Raw genomic sequence first — 22,113 nt, 5'->3', positions numbered from 1 at the left:
ACCTTTTAAAGACTGCTGATAGGATCCACAAATCCTGTGCACTAGACAAAATCACAATTCCTAAGCTGGGAAACAAATGCTGCTTGAGTACCTTGACATCATCAGGGTTTCAACCTTAATTTTTTTGTTCACTAGCCAGCCGGGCTACTGAAACGGACTCTTAACTAGCCCGCGGGCATTTTCACTAGCCCGCATTTTTTTCTTATCTCAAATACAAAATGGCGTATTTTCAGGCTCGATTCTGAGGCAATTTTTGTCAGGGTTTTTGATTAACAGATCTAATAATGTAACCCTTTAAAACAGTTGATAAAATTAGACAAAAATTGATGGGGTTTCTTTTTGAATTTAATGATTTATTTCTTCCTGTACGTTCATCTTTGCCGTATCCCAATAATTTTTCACTCGCCAGCCGGGCTAGTTAAGGAGTAGTTTAACTAGCCCGCTGCTGTTTTGACTAGCATTTGGCTAGCGGGCTACCGCTAATTTCGAACCCTGATTGTTAATGTTAAACTACATGTATATTCAAGGTTTATCAAATAGGTCTACTGTTTTTGTCATTTAAAAAAAAAATACACCATTTACGTTGAGGATTGAACTGCACAGTGTTGTGTGAATATTGAGTGCAATATTCTTTGGAACTACAGAACAGTCGATGCTTGCAAGTTTTTCTCAATCATCTCCAATGTTTGCAGTGAAAAATTCCGCATCTTGGAGATTGCAGCTTTGAAAAATTTCCACGAGCCAGACTAATTTCCTGCCCAGTCTCAAAGATTCGTCTCCAAATGTCAGACGCATCAAAGAATTAGCCCAGGAGTCACACAAGTCGCAATCATGGGGTGGGGGGGGGGGGGGTGAAGCAACTCAATTTAGGGGGTTACTGTCATCATTTGCATGATTTCACGTGGACGATTAGACATGGTAATGCAGAGAAATGCAGAGACAGAGAGATGCGATTGAATTATGCATGCGCTTTGATCGAATGATACATTCATGTTGCAGTTAGGGGCGCGGGGCGACGGGAACGAAAGAAAATCAGAAACAAATTGAGTTTGCGGATTGACTATGAGGGGAAGATGTGCATCTGTGCATGTGTGTATACATGTAAATATACATACATGTATACATTGGTGTTCCGGTACATGTACGCTCTTTTTGGCCAGGTTGAAAAAAAATGTGTTGTCACTACGTGAATGTATGTAAGACTTAAACCTTTTTTTAAAGGTAAATTTAGATTCGGAAACGATTTTCAGGAAATACACGTAAAGAGGGGATTTCCGAGACATTCCTTGAACTCTGTGTTTCCATCTACAGTTCTAACAAGTAATCACGGTATGATCCAATCTTGTCATTTTATGTACAATGTATACATATGTATCGCAAACAAATGGTTTGATACATGTACATTGTATATACATGTAAGCACATTCTTGGTTAAGAGATAAGATGTACACATATCAAACAAATACATACAATCAAAATTTCCTAAGTGTTTTATCCTGTGAAATATGGGTGTACAAATGTACCTGCGAGAAAACATTAACGTTGAAAACATTGCTCAAATTAAGACCTTTTTGATGATCACAACCAGTTTTGATTTATAAACTGCACCGAATCTATCGTCTTAAATAGCAACATGGCTGACTTGCATCGTGCATGAAACCTTTCCCCGATATATTGGTACATTTATCATCAAGCCGTCCCGTCGGTTTCCCTCCTAAATGCTTTCCCCGGCACGACACGCTCCACAATCCGATCGTGAGCTGCCTCAGGGGCTGCTGAATTCATACACAGCCGTCAAGCGTGCACTACATATGGGCCACCGAATTTGAAGGGTGCACCTAAGAATCTTAAGCTCATGGATGCTGCGGGCATCTTTCTGAAGACTCTGCTTTCCCGAGACATGTTTTTTTTTTGGGGGGGGGGGAGGATTGATGATAAGGAAGTCTCCCATACGTGCTAGCTCGGTTTTACTTTCATGGCCCGGATGTGCAGCTTGCTTGCGTCTCACGGGATCATTCTACCCGGCACGTTTTGGAAATGGAGGCAAGAGGCTCATTTTAATTGTAAATGCCCAGTGTAGGGTTACGAGACTGAGGGAACATGTTGGAATGTGTTCGACTTGTGGGTCAATTGATTCGACCTGGTTAATTGGTTTTCCATCGTCATACATGTAAATAAGCACTGTACACTTGGTTCAAATGCTTACAAAAAAATCATTAGCATGCGCTTGTTTGACTCAAACACATGACACAGGAGTCAGGTTGGCGTAGCGGTACTTTCCTCGCCTTCCACCGCTGTGACCCGGGTTCGAATCCCGCCTGGGCCAATATGTGGATTGGGTTTTCAGTCCCTGCCTGATTCCGTGGGTTTTCCCCAGAATATTCTTCCGGGCTTTTCCTCCCACCTCTAAAACTGTAAATTCTTCTCAGTGTCTTCTCTCCACAGGTTTCTTCAGGCTTGCGAGCTACAGTGCCTAGAGCGCTTTTGAGGAATCCTTGGTTTCATTACCAGAAATGATTAATAATAATAATAATAATAATAATACAGAATCCCCCCCCCCCCCCCATAAAAAGTTTCAGAGATGGCTGCTTCTTGCAAAGGATCTACCGTTACATATCAGCAAAAAGGATTAATCATTGATTGGAGAGATGTGTACTGTATGTATTAAACAATCCCGCGAATGTATTTAGCCTTAATTAATGCAGCAAAATTCACTCAGTTTACATGTTTTCGTGTACAGTATATTATACAGGGGTGTGAAATCTCAGCTTTAAAGCTGATTTCAGCTTTTGTGTGTTTTGAATTTCAGCTTTTTTCAGCTTTTTCCTTCACTTGCTGTGTACAAAAGTATAGGAGATTTCCTAAGTTCAACTTTTTAACAATTTTTTCCAGCTGTTTTCAGCTATTTTTATCAGTGGTCACTCACACCCCTGATTATAGCAGACTGGGACTTGTTTTGATGTCCCTACATCAGATACACTGGTTTCGAAACCTGTATTGTAACATTGCGTATTCATCTCCTAAATGTCATCACCTCCTTCAAAGACACTTACATCTTAGGAGGAGCCTCCTGTGGGTTATTGGTCAGGGGCCCATCCCAGACCGCTGTGATTTGATGTGTTTGTTGTTGAACTCAACCAAACATGGACTCGTAACCATTTCTCAGTCCTGCCATAAATGTCAACAACTCTTGTTTTGATACCCGGTAAATGTGTGTGCAATCCTGTCATTGCATCATAGTTCAAGCTTTGTCCCCTACTGCCTACACATGTACAGAGTACCGGTAGGACAGATTTGTTATTTGCATTTTTCATTCCCAGAGTTGCATCCGAAAGAATTTGACGGAAGCCTACATGTACATACTGTACAAATGTACATGTAGGTCTCTGCTCATCTTTTTGACATAAACTTTTCTTCTTCTTTTTTTAACTACATGTAAAATCCCTCCCCAAAACACACCCATTTTTACGGTACATACATTGTACCTAGTGTGGACATTCTTTTGTTTTCGTGTAGTTAAGAAAAACCTGTAAAAAAAACCTCATTTTACTCACACTGTGGAAACTCTTTCAACCCAAATTTTTTTCTGTGATTCCCTTTAGTGTTTCTCTTCATTTTGCCACTGATAAACCTAACCCAATAATGCCTCTAAACCTGTTTTACAGAGAGGGGGAAACACTGTGTGGACGTGGGCAAGTCCACACAACGTCGCTGCTACCTGGTTTATAATGTGGACATCTTTTGTTTGGAAGTCCACACAGTGAATGTAATGCTTGTACACCCACACACACACAAAGAGAATGATTGCAGGCTAAAAAAAAAATTTGGAAAGGTTTTTGTAACTTGCTGAAACAAGATTACATGGTACACGTACAAGTTTGTTCTTTCCTTTAGCCCTTGCTACATGTATTTTAAAACATGATTTAAGATTACTTTTTAAGTAAATGTCTACTTTTTCTGTGTTTTCTTTTAGGCTGAAACTCTATCCAGGCAGGACAAGGCAGCTGTTTGCATCCAGTCTCGTTACCGAGGCTACCTGGCTCGCAAGAAGTATGTGGAACTACTCTTCGAGAAGTTTAACAAGGTACGTCCAACTGAAATTTATACTCTCATTTTTTCTAACATTAACTCTTTCAGTGCCTGCGAAATTTGAAAAGTTTAACCCTAAAGTGCCCAACTTCGAGTTTTTTTTTTTTAATTGTTCAAAATTCTGTAAAACAAAAAAGTAAATAAGTTTTACTTACTAAATTTGTTGTTGTTTCTGTCTGGTATATCCTTGGTATATTGGTAAGTCAATAGTAGTCACATACATAGTGATACACCCTGAAACACTGTCCTGCACACAGTGGATTTCCGCACTTTTTTCAGAAAATACGAGTGTCGGTGCTGCGCCCTCTCGCAAGAACTAAAATGAAACAAATAAATATAGGTCGTACCTGAATGAAAATGATATTATTAGAAAGAGCGAGAGGGCCCCCTTGTGATAACATGCTTACTCTACCTCGTTCTTGTACAAGGTTTGGCGATTTTAAGTACAAACATCAGGCGCGGATCCAGGATTTCTTTAGACGGGGGGCACCCCTTTAGAGCATTTGCTCCAAGAACTAATGCGAGCGGGGAGCGCGAAGCCCTTACGGCGTGGGGTCCGGGGCCCGCTTAAGGGCCCCGGGAAATTTTGGATTCTAGATGCTCTGTGGTGCAGTCTGAGGCGATTCCTGGCCCCTTTCCCCCTGAATTATTTGAGCAAAAGTTGTTAAGCTTATAAGGAATTTTTTTTTTAAATATACTCTTGTTATTACAAATTTTAAGCTACTGTGTACTTCAAAGTTGCAAACCATGTATTTTCGTCTGCATAATTTCACGCATTGTATTAAAAAAAAAAAAAAGGAATTGTATTGAATTAGAAAACTGTTGCAATAGGCGATGCGCTGGGGCATTTGCTCCAAGGACTAATGCGAACGCGGAGCAGTGTCTTACGGCGTGGGGTTCGGGGCCCACTGAAGGGCCCCAGGACATTTTTCATTCTATAGATACTCTGTGGTGCAATCTGTGGCGATTCCTGGCACCATTTGAGCAAAATGTTGTGAAGATTATTAAAAAAAAATGTTTCATTATCGCTTCGGTTTGCGGTAACACCATGTTTTTTTTTGTTTTTTTTTCTTCTGTTCTTCACTTGATAACCAAGTATTTTCGACTGCATAATAAGTTTCTTGCATTTTATTTTGGAAAAGGAATTGGATAGGCTTAGTTTGTTAACTGTTTTAAGGATGCGTAGGGCTAGGGAGATCTGCCCCGAGGACTAATAATGCAGAGCGCACATGTCTTTCGGCGTGGGGTCCGGGGCCCGCCTGAGGGCCCCTGGTTTTTTTTTGATAATTAGATGCTCTGTGGTGCAATCTGAGGCGATTCCTGGCCCCTCTTTCCCTGACATGCCTGAGTTATTTGAGCAAAATGTTTTAAGTTAAATAAGGATTTTTTTATAGGTTTAATATATATTCTTGCTTTAACAAGCCTTTTAGGTTTCTTCTGTTTTTCACTTGATAACCTTTTTTGTTTGCATAATTGTTTTCGTGCATTTTATTTTTGAAAGGGAATTGTATAGACTTAATTTGTAAACTTTTGCAAGGATGCTTTTTAATGTTTTGTATCAAGTTTAAATTTTCAGTTTATCAATAAGATAAGATTTTCTATGGAAATTTTCTACGGAAACGGACATGTTTTGGACTCCTTAAACATGTTAAAAGCGCCGAAGAAATGCTGGCAAAGTGTTCGTACGAAAACCGTACCCTTGACCAACAGTGTGGGTACAACGTGTATGTCGATCGTGCTCATCGCGCCAAACAGCACATCGGCTGTCACACGTGCGTGTTTTTCGTACCGGTACGTACCCTCATTAATCGCATAAACCGATATACTATGCAGAGTTACGTATGGAGTACGTACGGTGGCCGGGATCGCGGTTTATTTCGAAGCTTCTAGAGTTCCCTGTGTCATACGGCCAGTACACATGTACATGTACACAATGTTTGCAGGCCGCTGATGTTTAATATCGGCACCGGTATTTTTGTTAGAAGGTTGCCCTCTCCTTCCCTCCATTTCTCTCACCTCCCCCTCCTTTTCCCCCCTGTTTTATTCATTTTATTTTTTTGTGGACTTAATTTGACGGGGGGCACGTGCCCCCGCGGCCCACCCCTGGATCCGCGCCTGAACATTACCTCGTACATGTACGAGGTTGGCAATTTCGAACTAACAAATATACCATGTACATGTACGACTTTGGCTCTGAAAGAGTTAAACGAACACCTCACATAAACATTTCTGGCATATTTTTGCTTCAGAGGTAGGCCTACATGTACTTGTTTTTATTGCTTAAAAAAACAATTTAGCACAGACTATGATAATACCGGAATGTTAATTTATTTTTCAGTCGGACTTATTCCTTAACGGTTCACAACATTGATGTGAATGCCGTTTTCATTCAGATCATCTCACATCTGTCTTCATTCCGTGAAAAAAAGCAGCACTGATAAATATTCACACAATTTTTTTCAGCAAGTGAACCCTCTGGAGATTGTCCATTGTGTCGTGCACGCATTCCTGATTGAACTGACCGTTCCTTTCCGTTAGGACAGTTGTCCACATCTGTCATCCCTCGTCCATCTGTCTCAATGTCCGTCTTAATATTCATACTGTGTCCTGCATAATGTGTGGGCAGCCAAGCATCTGAAAGATGCTGTGATGTGAGGATGTACTCCCATAAACCTTGGATAAATTTTAACAGCTGACAGAATTTCCTCAGTATTTACGCACACTGGGAGGCAACTGCAGCGCGTCCCAAAATACCCGCAACTTTTTTGGGCCAGGCTCTAGCACAGGGTGACCGTTTTAGCCGATTTTCGGCTAACTTTGACAGAATTTTGGTTAAAAAAAAAAGTTTGACCAAAAATTTGTCAGAATGGATTTTTTTTGGGCAGATTTCTGGCAGAATTCTGCAAAACTGGTTATGCGACAGAAAAACAGCAAATTTGAACAAAAAAGTGTACATTTGTTTTAAAAAAGCTTCAATCCTTTCAAACAAACCCGGGCATAATGGGACAGGTTGGCTGGTCTAGGTGTTGAGGTTCACTGGGAAACGGACTTCGTCGTGGCCGGATCCGCGTGTTGCCCGAAATTTACCAATAATATTTCACAACATCTTAATTAATTTTTGTGACTAGATTAATTATTATGTAATTTGAATCTTAATTAAGGCAATACTACCAATCTGCATGTGATTTTCAGTGTTTATAGTGTATTTCGAGTAATTCTGGGGAATTTGGCAGATTTTTGACAAATCTGACAGATTTTTGATGTGCATTTAGCAGAATTTGGCCTGCCTGCTCTAGCATCAGCACAGAAACAAGTACCGCCATTCATCTTAACTTTATCCCTGGCGAGTATTATAGTTTGATTTTAAAAAGAGTTTTAAAATTATTCGTGTTCAAATGAAGGCATGTCGAAAACAAATTCAACCGATTTCAAGGAATATCCATGATGCGGTACATCAGATGCAAACTCGATTAAAAAAAAACTGTTGAAATAATAACAAGCTGTTGAAATAACTAAACAAAAAGAAACAATTGATTTATATTAAAATCACATTGAACTTGAAACGAAGAACAATATTGTGAATGTATTTAAGGTGTTGTCTACGTGGATCGAAAAGAAAAGGAAACACAGAAAATAAAAGGCAACGAGATCGTCACATCATGAACATGATGAAGTATTTCCACATTAGAAAAAATGTACATGATTGATTTTCCTTGAAATCGGTTGAGCTTGCTTTTGACATATAACACAAATAATTTCAAAATTCTTTTGAAAGTGAAACCAATACGTACCATGGATAAAGTTAAGATTCCAAGCTTTAAAATGTTATATAAAAAATGGCGGTACATGTACGTGTTTCCGCGGCCATGCTAGAGCCTCTCAAAAAAATGTTGCGGTCATTTTGGGACGCGCTGTAGTTTACCAATATTTTTTATCATTATCGTATGTAATGTATGTCATGTACATTGTACATGTACATGTATGTGTGGTACATTTGTACCTCAAGAAACAACATGCATGTTTCGGTTTTTACACTTTTCACCACAAATACCGTTTTGAAAATTGCCAGGCAATTTTGACTACACTTCCAGAGTTGAAGTTTTTGTTTTGTTGCAACTGTTCTTATTTTGAGGAGATTTTCAAACATTTCAGTCCCTTTTTCAATTGAAGAGGATCCAGGTTGTTATGAAACCTTGTCCTAGTTTTCATCACAGATTCCGTTCTCAATCTCGTAGAGAGAGAGAGAGAGAGAGCGCGGAGGGAGATGAAAATGTCTCTCACACCTGCATCAGGCTGTGCGAAACGAGACACACACACACACGTCTGCGTATACATGTCACGTTCTAGGAAGTAACACCTTCTCTGTTCACACCACGGCCTTCTGATATCTGATCTCTTGCCAACTCCTATCGCACGGCTTGTTTATGGGGTCGGCACACAGGCAGACGTGCCTTCGCTGTACAGAGCCAAACGTGCGATAAATAACGATCTGGGATCGCTTGCCATTAAGTCTCGGATATTACGACGGTTCAAGTTGGTGGGATGTTGGCTTCTCAGAGGGCTGATTGTGCCTGACAGCGAGTACATGTTGTCATGGTAGTTGGTTCGTGTTCTTGCATTAATGTTTGGAAATGATGAATGTTGATAGCACATTTTGGATGCTCGCCTGGCACGCAGGTTTTCATGCATGTAATGAAAATTTCAATTCCGTGACAGCTTGAATTGTGAGTAATCACGGTACAAGTCATGTATACATGTAGATGTACATGTCCATAAGTATTGCATTGTATGCTACTTATGTAATTCACTTCAGTGATTTCTGGCAAATATTGTTATTGCATGTAAGGGCCAGATTTTAAACCTACACAGATATTTAATTTCAATCAAAAACTTCAAGACTTTTTGATTATTAATAAAGAAAAAACATCTGTAAAGACCTGTTCTTAAATTTTTGCCACAAATTTGTGCTAAATTTGATCCATTTGGAAATTCCAAGCAGACAAAACGCGTACGTGTACACTGGCCATGTACATGTACATGTACGGTATGGTTCATAAAAGATCTAGTGGGCAATTCCACGGTTACTCACGTTACATTTGTGATGTACTTTTGAGTTTCCTTGGGCTGTAATTACCTTACTGAAAAGGTTTAATAACTGTTATCCCCATGGTACATGTACATGTAGATAGAGTAGACCTAGACCTACCTAAGCACCGAAGATGACATCCAGAAAAGTGTGTTATGTATGATAAACAAGACACACAAAATCGGTTACTCACGTTACGAAAATGTAACATGAGTAACCGTGGAATTGCCCTAGTGCTGATCCCTCTTTTGGACTCAGTTATTCCTCATTTGTCTATCTTATTACAGGCAATTGCTACTTTTTCCATGAAGAATACATCCAAATCCATCAGCTATAACCACTCAGACAATATTACAAAATCTCCAAGATCATGCCAGGATGCAGGGATAATAAATATCAGCCCAATTTCAGAGTTGTCTGGGTCCAACCGGCGATAAATTGCTCCCCCCCCCCCCCCCCCCCAGTATTATCAACCTGACCTCGCTCGCGGTGGCTCTGTCATCGCCGGTAACCAACATGACGCGGGTAGAAGGAGGACACAGTCTTACCATGCTTAGGAAAAAGAAAAAAAACCCTCAATTTCATGAACTAGATCTTGGGCTGTTGAAAATGTGAAATATGCACCAATGGTTTAACGGGTTGGGGGGAAATCAATATGTGTCCTGATAACGACACGGGAAGAAATGGAAACTCTGTCCAAACTCCAGCAGCTGGCCCCAGGAATTTTTTTTTTTTTTTTACGGATTTCATATCCACCAAGCCCTATGTAAATATGTCTTGGAAACTGATAGGTAAAGATACTGTATTACTATTGATCTATAGACAAGTTGTTCATTTACAAGTTTTGTGACAGTACGTGCATGTGCATGCACATGAACAATTACATGTATGGAACATGTACATTTGTACGGCATACAATGTACATGTACCCCGGAAGACATGGTAGAAAACATGAAATGCAATAACATACATGTACATTGTAAACAGCATACTGTCACGTACTTGCACGTACATATTTTTGTACATGTAGATCCAAAAAGTAACGAATGAAATTATTGTTGAAAAGCTTACTTCGTTTAAAAATAATAATGGCGCTAAACTCCCTGTAAAATTATTCTTTCTGGCATGCTGTCATTTTGAGAAAAAAAACAGTAAAAGAAGGTCATTTCCAAGGATGTGCCAAGTAGGTGGTGCAGTTTTGGAAACTGTTGAATTGAAACCGAGATCCTAGAATAGTGTTTTCTTGCAATATACAGCATTCACAGAGCTAAAACTTCATCAGGTTGGTTGTCTGGTTGTTAAGCACAACCGGATTGCGGAGCCATCTTCGAGTTCATCGAGTTGCCAAACTATGACGTCTTCTTCGGATCCGAAGGACCACCACTACGAAGCACCCGTCTTAAAGGGACACTAGGTCCTGGAACAGCCCAATTGGGCTACAAAACGCGCTTTGAACGAGATTATGTTGATCGGAAAGAACATTTAAAACTAAGATAGAAACATCCACATTCCTCACAACTATCCTTTCAAAACTGGGCGTTTTTGTGTTATTCCTGTATTATGTGTGCGAGAACGAATTTCGGGGTCCACTTTTGCGACCCCATAAATTCGAGCCGTTTGGATGCTAGTTGTGATTTCATTCGTACGCGTTTAGTGTTCCCCTTTTGCGGATGTTGAAGAAACCAATTTTTTTTGCATTGGTGATTGGTCACCGCTGGTCTCGAGACACACAACGTGTATATCGTACACTAGAGAACGACACGAAAAACGTATTCGTACTCCGTCGTGTCCGATGTAAACAACCGGGGTTTTTTCGTCTTTTCTCGGGAACGGTAAGACATTAGGTTGGTTTCCTTTCAACCACATGTTTGAAATAGGATAAGTAAACAATCCAAAACATGAAATTTTCGGGGATTTCAGGACCTACATGTAGTGCCCCTTTAAGATTTTGAGCACTTCTGTTGTTTCAAACAAAAAAATTGCACAAATGACAAATGATCTACATGTACTCTGCATCCATTTAAATTAATCTTTGTTAAAGGGGGTACATTCTTGTGTACGCTTGCTAGGAGTCCATATAGAGGAGACTGAAGTTGTTTTTTTTGCCCGAGAAATTTACAATTTTGTATATTTTTTTCTTTGCCGTTTGACAGGAGGATGAATGGCGAGCAGCAAGAGCAAGAAGACAGGTAGAAGAAGGAGAATTACTCATTGAAAAGTAAGCTGACATTTTGGACATCCTTCTTTTCTTTTGTTTGCGACAGTAAACATGTTTATCCAGGATACTCCTCCAAAAAAAGATAATAAAAATCTCATTGACCCAAGCTTGGAGTCAACCATGTCAACCAAGTTTCAGTTTCAGCTGGTTTGATCTTCCTCGCTTTGTGATCACTGGAGTACATTTCATTATTAATATCCATCCTTAGCACAATTTTTAAAGGGGAAAAACCCACACACATTGTTTATGCACACGACAACGCATCGACAATCAGCCACACTACTTGAGGTCCACCATGTCAACCAAGCTTTGAAATCTTCTTGCTTTGGTTTCACAGCATTTTAAATGTCAGTTTCAGCTGGTTTGATTTTCCAACGCACAGGAGTACATGTATATTTCATTATTAATATTCATCCTTAGGCTTAGTACCATTTTTAAAGGGGAAAAACCCACGCACACATTGTTTATGCACACGACAAAGCATCAACAATCAGCCAGATTTGTACACTTCGTTTTTTTAATCTCACTCATCGGCTTGGCACAAGGAGAAGATCTCAAGGCATAGTCATGTTAATCATCTTCAAGTGTCTGTACAATCCTATGGTAGAGCTCATCTCCGGTGCTAGAAGTCCTGGGAAATCATCTGTGCTTGTGAAGGGAATCAATGCTGTCCGTCCAGAAGGAAACTTGATTGAGGTTTCTTGAGGTCGTAGTGGCGGACAATGACCCAGACAGTCTGACCAGACATTCGGAATCTCTCTTCGGATTTCTTTTTGTCGTGCGTGTTGTATATGAACCTGTTCTGGCATGTCTTATGCTAACTCGTTTCATGGAATTTAGCTCTTAAGAGCCGGAGGTTTTTTGCCGATGATTATCAGTAACCTTTTGGTGAGTTTAGCGACCAGCGAGGAATCGCTGCCAGGGAGATTTTACTGAGAGTGGAATCTCGTTTGTCGCTTGATTATTTTCACAGTGGTTCGTGAATTCTGTTACCACTTTGAACCTGAATTTATAGTCTTGCATCCACCTTCGGTATTGTGGGCCTTGAGTCAGTCACTAGGATTGGAGAAATGAACACTGTTTTTTTTGTGTGGAAAAGTTGACTTGGGGTTTAAACTTGATCAATTAACTTTCCGTTAAAAAAAAAATGTATTGTACTTTACTCTGTTCCTATATTAGAGGATTTGATATTCCTACATGTAATATCACAGAACACGGAGCTGCATACTCCCTAGAGAGCTGAGATTGTTTTTGGAATGCTTCATTGGCCCAATGAGCAGGGTAATAATGATGTTCATGTAGCGCCTTGAACACCAATGCTGGTGGATATATGTGCACTTTATAAATACACATTATTATTAGAACATACCGGCACACACATGGAAACACATATGTTTCGTAATTCACTACCTCATGGAGACGTGTATACATGTAACAGGGAGCAAAAGCTGGTATACATGTACACGGTCTCCACAGGGCAATTTCTAGGTGAATACGTCTCCACAAGGTTATCACAAAATATATGAATTTTACTCAAAAACTAGGAATTTCCAAGGTGTGTTGAAGTATTTTATGTGAGGGATATTAAGTCCAAATTTCAGCCCAGGAAATTAATTCTGATTAAAATAGGAGCAATTTGAAACTAGATTTTCACATTCTAAAGTTTTAGTACACGAGAACAAAGAAATGACTCCACAAGGATGCAAATTCAGATTGCGTGTGTACGCATATTCAGCAAGAGGCCATTCAAGTCAAGGCACAAACTCCCCTGAAGCACACAAGAACCTGTGTTTTCTAATCCCAAACCTGGTGATCCAGATTGTCTTTCCAGACATCACACAATCTTGCCACACCTGTCGTCGCTGCCTTTCCATTCCCCTACACATACATGTACTTGAGTCAGTCCATGAATGATGCGAAACTCTTTTGTTTCTGCCTGGATTAACTAAAATTCCCCGCCTAATTCAATACACCGCCAGCCTTGGACTGCCATTAGCCTCGCCTAAGCCGTTAGTTTTAACGGGGAATCCTACTTTCAAATCTAATTGGAATGTTTACTGAGTGGAAAGCGCGAGGGAGGAAAAGAGGCTAATGGTTCAGTCCGATTTTAAAATTGGTCGAGTGGATAACATTCTTGGTGTTTAATCTGTATCTTTTCCGTCATGTCATGGTGAGTAAATACCCAACTCGACCAGGAATTTTCTGTTGAGTATTTTTGTTTTACCACGCTTGGACCTAGTCTATGCTGTAGACCATGGCGAAAACATTTGAGCAGATACGCTGATTAATTATGCAAGACAACCGCATCTTGACCTCTAGATTTTGACCAATCAGCAGGCGCTTTCTATATCGGGTATTCGGTCATTCACCGTTGTCGCGTCATAGACATGGATAAAAAAAATACTCTAGACACAGCCTGTGGTCACACGATCTGTATTATGTTACGCGATACGCGCCCGGCTGTTGTTGTATTACAAAACACGGCATTCGAATTGGCCTATCAAACGTTTAGTCCTGATTTGGAAATGAAATGACGTCACGATTTAGTAAAGTCGACTCTGATTGGCTGTGGCGCGAGATCACATAAATCTGCATGCTTCGACATATCAGACGTTACACAAGAGACTTGGCTCCATGGATAACAGGTGATACGCAGACTAGCTTGGACCATGATACACCCTCAGACATCAACTGTTTGGATTAAAAGAAATAATAATAAACAAACAAACAATTCTGTAACCAATATTTGAGACAAAATCTACCATGTCTACTTGCCATACATGTACTCTGATTGAAACCAACCAAATTATCTGATAATACCGGTACATGTACATAAAGTTAGAACAGTGCTCACTGTTGATTGTTAGAGGTGCCGAGTATTTTTTTTTATCATGCTTGGACCATGATACACCCACAGACCTCAACTGTTTGTAAAAAAAAAAAAAAATCATAAACAAACAAAAAGATTCTGCAATCAAAATTTGGGACAAGATCTACTTGCCATACTCTGAAACCAACCAAATTATCTGATAATACATGTGCGTGTATAGAAAGTTAGAACAGTGCTCACTTTTGATCGTTAGAGGTGCCAACTTTTCGGACATCTGTCCTTCATCAGGGCTGGGAGGCCTCTTTTGCAGAATTCTCTGATATTTCCCCTGGGCATTTTTTTTTTTGGGGGGGGGGGGGGGTTTCCCGCTCTGATTGTCATTCAAAAAATAGGGCTCAATTTGCAGGTGAGTAGTTCACGTCCACTGAAGTACAGATGCATACATGTACATAGAAGACATTTCAGTGTCGGAAACCACCTCACATATTTGAGACTTGCCCACGGTGTAATACAGAATCAATGACATGACATCCCTTCGGTTGATTTTTTGGTTCCCGTACGTGCCTCCTGTACCTTTCTGGGAAGCGTGACCTGAGTACCGCGGCACATCACCCACCGTCATTTCACAGTCACCCCCCTCTTCCTCTGCCGTGCACTCAGCTCAATTAAACCTGCCAAGGCGCGCTAGGCTTGGAGGTGTTTCTGGAAGTCTGCCGTGAGCAGTCTGTTTATTCATCCACTGGCTAAGCATACATTAGGATCCATCTCATTCCCGAATAATTGCTAATCGTTGGAATTAGAGCGTGCAGGTTTTTTTTTCTTTTGGGGTTTTATGGACTCATGTAATTAATTGAATTTTCTTTTTTTTCTTCTCTTTGGACGTGTACATGTATGTACATGTAAGTACAAGTACAGAGATGTTTTAGAAGTTCCCAACCAACAGCAAGAATATACATGTAGGAGTCTTTTGTTTTGTTCCGGTAACAAAAACATATGCACCTTTGGTTATTCTTGCTTAAGAATGATATTGTTTTGTTGTGAAAATTCTCTGGTTTGACAAATACATGAAGTTTCTTTCACATTCAGACAGTTAAAGGGAATGTACAACATTTGCTTTTGCTGCAATTTTCAGAAATAAATGGATTCGGAGGATTAGTATGTTATAGCAAATATTGTTAAACTGACTTGTTTCAAGTTTTGGGCTTGTATATGCTGGAAAAACCAATAAACCAATCATGTTCTTGTAGTCTGGTTCCCTGACCCCACTTTTAAGATTAAACGGAGAAATGTAAAGACTTTGGGGAATTGTAAGGTCAAAGAATCAGTCTAGCAGGCTTGTACATCTTCACAGGTGTGTAATCAATTGCAAAGAAAATGCGGAATAACAAAGTGAAAAGTTAGGAGCAGTTTTGGAAAAAAGCCATTTTTTTCCAACGCTGGTCGGCCGACCAGCGTTGAAAAAATACAGTTTTTCTTGAAAAGGTCAGCACACCAGGAGCCACAATTTTACAGGATGCTTTAGACTGTCAATCCCTAACAATTCAGTAAGGTATTTCGTGATTATTTTGATCATTTCGTTTTTTGATGTTTGCAAATGTTGTATCTTCCCTTTAAAAGCAGTTGACTTTTTAAGAAAAACTTGCACATGTATGTTACCAGTTGTACATACTTTGTACGTCATGTCCATGTCCATGTACATGTACATGTACACATGTTCACGGGACATGAATAACCTGCACAGTGAGTTTTGTGCGATGTGTTTTACTTCCATATCCATCTCGCATTCCCGTCAAAACACCTCAGAAAACGAAACTGTAATACATTGTATCAGTTTTCCAAAGACTCGGTATGTATTCCTCTCTCCGTGGATCAAAACTTGATGGTGCAAGGAGGTGGGAGGATATTGAGAATGGGAAGCGTCGGAAGCCGGTATTGGATCGGCGTAGGTAGGTGGCTCATTAATCTTGGGGAAATTGACAGGCTGCGGCATTAACTCAATAATCCTTCAGAGTTGGGACTGAGTGGGATGTGGGCGTGTGGAAAGATGAATTGCAGACAGAACTAATTCATAGCTGGCAAGAAAACAAAAATCATGACTGAAGGCACATGACGGGGATAGGTGTTTGAACAATTTCGACTGTTTGGTTTTTTGGGGGGCATTTCAGTAATAAATGACGAACATGTCAGTGAGACCTTCAAAAAGTGCATTTGTCTTGAATCTATTTGTATGGCTGGTTGCAACAAGCATTTTTTTATCAACTTTTAAATTTGGAGTTGCATTTTTTTTTGGGGGGGGGGAAACAATGCCACGCATACAAAGTACTTTGTAAGAAACCCTCAGATTTGCAAGAAAGAAAATGAGTTGAATACAGGTTTTTTTGGAGATGGGAGCACAATTAGTGCAAACTATTTTCAAATCATGTTTGGTACCAGTGGAAGTAGAGGATGGAATTATCAAAGTAACAAATATGGAGAAACTTCTCAAATAGTTTCAAAGAATTTCATAAATCTTAAAAAAAAAAAAATGGAAATGGAGCCAACCCCACTGCGAACCATTATTGCGGCTCCTTTTCTTGGTCTACATCTGTTTTAAGTGTGAATATATGAAGCCAGTTTGGACCAGAATGAACAAGTCCTCATAAAAGCTATTCATGAGGCCCTCTTTGTGCTCAACGGACCCACCGTCATTTCAGCCCATGGGCTTCAAGTCTTATCTTTCACACTGAATCGTCCGTGAGAATTTAGAATTATTCATCTTACTTGAGGCAGTGATCCTGTGGTCCTTCACAGACTTGCCCGAAGCGAACAAGAGCTTCTTGCATAAAGAACTGAGCAACGATAGGGAATGAAAAAGCTCCTTAAAGCTATAGTCCATCATTTGCAGCCATCCAAAAAGTAACTGGCGTGATTATTGTTGAAAAACACACTTGGTTGAAAGATAGTAAGTGGAATAAACTCCCTGTGAAATTATTCTTTCTGGCAAGCTGTCATTTTGAAGTAATCAACGAAAGAAGGCCTTTCCAACGGTGCGCCTTAAGACGCACCGTAGGAAATTTAAATTAGTAGTCCGTTTTGTTATTCGGCGAAGCGCGCAAGCATTGGCACGACGCACACATGCGCGCGCGGTTGCTATAATTTGTCGGATCAGTGCGTGACATCGCGTATAGCTGCAATTGAAAACAATTCAAAACATGATTCCGCCAGCAACTTTTGATTTGAAATTGAGATCCGAGAATGCTGTTTTTCTCGGAATATACCGCTGAAGCTGAGCTGAAACTTCATCGGGTTTAGTTGTTCAGTATCCTTCATTAGATTTTGAACACTTTTGTTGCTTCAAATTAACAAAATTCACAAATTACAAATGATGGACTATATCTTAAATTTGTATTTGTACAACTTTCTGCTTTGAAATAAGCACTTGGACATGCACTTGTCCTGGCTTCTCTGTGATACATGTACATGTACATGTATGTGATGCCTCAAGACCTTCTGAGACATTTTCAGTGGAAAATGTTGGAAAACGAAAGCATACGGAGAAAATTAAGGAACGTTTACTTTCACATTCTACATTGTATGTCATGTACATTTTGTATGTCTGTCGCTTTCGAAATACTGGTACATGTAGTTTTCTTCCCAAATTTAAGAGTTATTTCTCCATACATACAAGTACCGGTAGTACATGTACACACCCACCTAATAATTTTAATAGATCTTATTTTGAAAATACAGGGGTACATGTACATTGTACATCAACAGTATCCGGGGTTTTTGTATGTTTTTTTTTTTCTTCAAATTTTAAGGTCAACCTGTTTGCATTATTTTTAAAAATTGCAATATGTTCATTTTCAAAATCCATGTAGTACACAATTGGATGACAATCTGTTCCAGAGCCACCTGACAAAAGGTTAACGTACATGTACTGTATATTATTCAGTGTTTGTTTTTCTAAGGAATCAATGCAGATGACTGCAGTGTTTTGAATTGATTGAATGGGCTTTTAGGTAACTCTTTAGATGGTAGTGCGTTCACGCCAATTATCGGCATTGATTTTAACGAACTGTGTCGCTGACGTCCAGTCAAAGACTTTGCTGTTAAAAGGGTTGTCAGATAATGTGACTGGAGTATAGATCTAGTCACATGTTGTATGCTATACGAGTTCATGTACAGATGTACAGTTAAATACGAGTGCAGTACATGTACGTGTGTACACACCTGAGGGTCAAGCTTTATACGCTGACTGCAGAAGCAGTGCATAGCCGTTCGTGTTCTGGCAAATTCACATTTTCAATCCTCAATGTCTTTTGGCCGAGTGTAGTTTTTTTTTTTTGGAAAGCAGCACCTTGAATCAACACTCAGTCCATCTAGCGGATATTGTGACAACTGACAGAATGTTTTACTTATTGATTCTACTTTTTGTAAGTTCAACAGTCCTTTGTGTTTAACGTTAGACCGATGTTTTCAGACAATCTTCAATCGGCATGCACTGTCAAAAGAAACCAAATACTTGATTTTATTTTCCTTGAAGGTAATTTTGGACAGTGAACAGTCTGAAGTTTGCGAATCTTCTCCCTCCAAATTCAAGTTACCGTTTTACAATTCAAGATCAATCATCGATCAATACTACAGCCACAGGAATAAGTTCCTCGGGGATCGCGGGAGCGTACAATTCCACGGATATTTACCCAAAACGCTGCCCTTGCTCATCTTTGTATCAGGAAATCCTATCTGTGGTTTGAATGGAATTAATGGAGGAGCGTTATCGAACCGGACAGTTTGCATAGGCATTTAGTGCCGGCTTGCAATGCAAATGTTTAGCCAGTTGGGACTACTCCGCCGCTCTGAAACTTTCCGGTGTGAGTTCTCGTTTCTGTTTTTTTCCCGAGTGTGTGTAATGGCAGCCAGAACCATGGATCAATATTTGGGGTCATATTGTGCATATTACTACGTGAAGAAGGGGTGTTCCTTTCGTGTCAAAAAGGTCAACCTACTGCAGGTCACTTTAAAAGGGAATTGAAGAAGGGTAGATGAGCGTTACGTGCGTAATGATTTCTTTAGGGAGACAGAATTTACAAAGTCTGAAATTACTGATATACTTTGGAAAATTCTCCTGCTACCGTAGACCACACCTCAAACTTTTGTTTCATTTGAAACCTTTGATAAAAAAGTCAAAATATGATTCATATTTACCTAAAAAGGTGATCAAGTTTTCACCTAAAATTTAAATTACTTCATATTCTGAGAAAAAAAAATTACTGGCAAAAAAAAAATTACTGAAAGTAAAAAATGAAGACTTGTTTTGATGTTCAGATTATTCTGACCCAATCTTGGTCTTCGTATTGCATAAAATTAAGCTGTTTTGTAAGTTTCAATCTACATGTAATTTAGAATCTCTGAAAACTTTTTTTTGCAATTAGAATATATCCGGGATATTATCGACGAACAAATCCTGGTGAACCCTTGTGGCTCTTAAGCGGCGAGGCTCTGCCATTTAGTCTCGTGCCGTGGCCCAGAAATCAAATGCAGCGAGCAGAAAAGTCATAAATATTCCAGGAATTGTCGTCTCTCGCCGGGCTGACCTGTGCACTTGGCATTTGGGACAGCATTGAAATCGTCGTCCAGGATGCCTCATGCTGGGTAATGGTGTGAGTAATGTTGCTTACTTATGCCTTGGCTATTTCGGTTGGATGTTGGAGGCTGAAAGAGGCTGCCTTTGTGCGGCAGTTTCTGAAAAAAAGATGCAAAAATATGTATCGCAAAACATGTACCGGTAGCACATGGCCAGCAGCTGGATTCGAACCCATCCCCCTCGAATCACAGTCACAAACCTCAATTACTAAATTCGGTAAAGAAAACTCCCAAGTATAAAAAATATCCTTGTATAGTGTATGCATGTATACACATACGTCAAAGAATGTACACCATATTTGATCTTTTTTTCATGTTTTTTTTCTGGCTGTATTGTTGAACAAGTTACAACTTAAGCAAATCTTGCATCAACAAGATGAGCTAAAAGTGGTAGACACGGAGAAAACATTTGAGATTTCCAAACACTGCATACATGTACATACTGCTCTGCATGCATGTTCACATACACGTACATACGTGTAGTAGTCTTCAGTGTTTAACTTCATCATTTTTTCATAACTTCTAGTCTGAGTGAAGAAAATTTGACTTTCAAATTACATGTACTTGCAATTTCCAATGCAATTTCATGCATTCATACATACATACCGGTACGTGTAATTTACACAGACATGTACCGGTACTGTAGTTGTTTTAACCCAGCTTTCTATTCCCTCCAGGATTTCCTTCCAACATACCGTATAAGTACCTCTGAGGGTAATATTTCCAAAGCGGTCTTCCTACGCAGATACTTTTGTCCCCATTGATATGGTGGGAGCTGCATAGACCTCTTCTGGAAAAACAAATTGGCTCAATAAATTCTGCTGTGTTTGGAAAAATTCATTGCATTGAATAAAAATCTGTGGGTGTACTGGCCCACTGTAAGGGAACCGGCAATGTATTCATGAAATGAGCCTGAGTTTCTCCCCAGCCCTGCATTTTGTACCAAGATGGCTGCCCACGGGATGCAGTCGTAAGCAGTTCGGACTGCGATTTTACAACGGATGCTTTCTCCATCTCCACTAAGGTCAAGTGTACCTTCAGGTTTAATGTACAGACTTCAAGACCCTTCAGTGGTCTTTCATTATTAATGGGTCTAACCGGACGTGGTCGCTAGTGTAGCCATTTTGAGAAGAGAAGGGATGAGACTTTGAACCTTGGGAGGTGCTGTGAGATTACGTTGCAGAAGAGAAGAAATCTCTTTCATGCGCTGGCGTTTATTAGTCTCGGATATCGTGGGATTTGGGGGCACTCTCTTCACTCTGAATCATTAACGTGTAACCGTGGAAGCGGTCTGCAGTTTTTCTTAAAGGTTCTTTTAAGTTTGGCTTTAAGAACTGCAGTCACGCTTCGACTGATACATTTTTATCATGCCGACTTACGGTATTGCAATCGAGAGGCATCATGTGATTGATGCAGTGAACTTTGGGACATCGTTGAAGAAGAAACTGAACAATGCACTTAAGATTTACATGTCATCGCTTGATTAGTCATGGTTGTGTATGTGATTTCATCACCAAGGTTGTCAAATTCCGCAGGGCTGTGAGGCAAGTGAGGGTTCTTGCAATCTGCTGAATATGAGTAATCGAGTGGAAAGACAATAAGCATGTTAAGGTCGGGGAACTATTGTACTGACTGAAATGGCAGTCTTTAAGAAATTGACAGCTTCAATCAACTCTGCTAATGCTAACGGTCATGTGTCTCTGTTGCTGACCTTTTCCCTTGCCCTTGCCTGCTATGTGCTGTGTTCACTGTTTAGTTGGATTTATGGTAGGTTACCATGGTTACCTGTCAGTCTTTAGGTCAGCTGGTCAGTCTGTCATGTCTGTCTGAAACAGTCAGTCCGTTTTTAGATACTTAGTAAGTTTGTGTCTTGGGTAATTTGCGTCATTTTCTTTTTCATGTTCTGCTTTTGGGGTTGTGGGTAAGTGGCATGAGTGAGTTTGAAGGGATAGGTTGTTCAGTATTCAATGTTATGTACATTGTACATGTCATACCTGCCAAATGTCCCCCAACAGGAATGGTCCCTATGTTGAAGTTTTCCTATTGAAAACAAATCAGAAGGTTCTGATTTCTGTAAAATATGGGGAGAACAGTTTTCACCCATTTTATATTCACCACAGATAACAAGGAAATATAACGGCTCGCAATACCCAACCGCTGATGTCAGGAACCGGTCCAGATTATGGGCTCGGATACCCGTAACCAACTTTACAAAGTACCGGTGCTTAATAATATAATTCCCAGAAAAGCAGAATAATGACATAC

The 22,113-nt window shown here is 39.9% G+C and overlaps 1 protein-coding gene across 4 annotated transcripts in view; it reads left to right on the top strand.

The window, feature by feature from the left end:
* The window catches only part of LOC119723710, a 79,552-nt gene that overhangs the window by 39,696 nt on the left and 17,743 nt on the right, over nt 1–22,113 (top strand). For all 4 annotated transcript variants that reach the window (XM_038194506.1, XM_038194507.1, XM_038194509.1 and 1 more), the window contains 2 exons: nt 3,974–4,084; nt 11,329–11,393. In XM_038194506.1, coding sequence (XP_038050434.1) covers nt 3,974–4,084; nt 11,329–11,393 — 176 coding nt within the window. The remainder of the gene's footprint in view (nt 1–3,973; nt 4,085–11,328; nt 11,394–22,113) is intronic.

This window comes from Patiria miniata, unplaced genomic scaffold (genome assembly GCF_015706575.1).
Source record: "Patiria miniata isolate m_02_andy unplaced genomic scaffold, ASM1570657v1 HiC_scaffold_17, whole genome shotgun sequence".
Taxonomy (NCBI): Eukaryota; Metazoa; Echinodermata; class Asteroidea; order Valvatida; family Asterinidae; genus Patiria; species Patiria miniata.
This window is presented reverse-complemented; position numbering and strand designations above follow the sequence as displayed.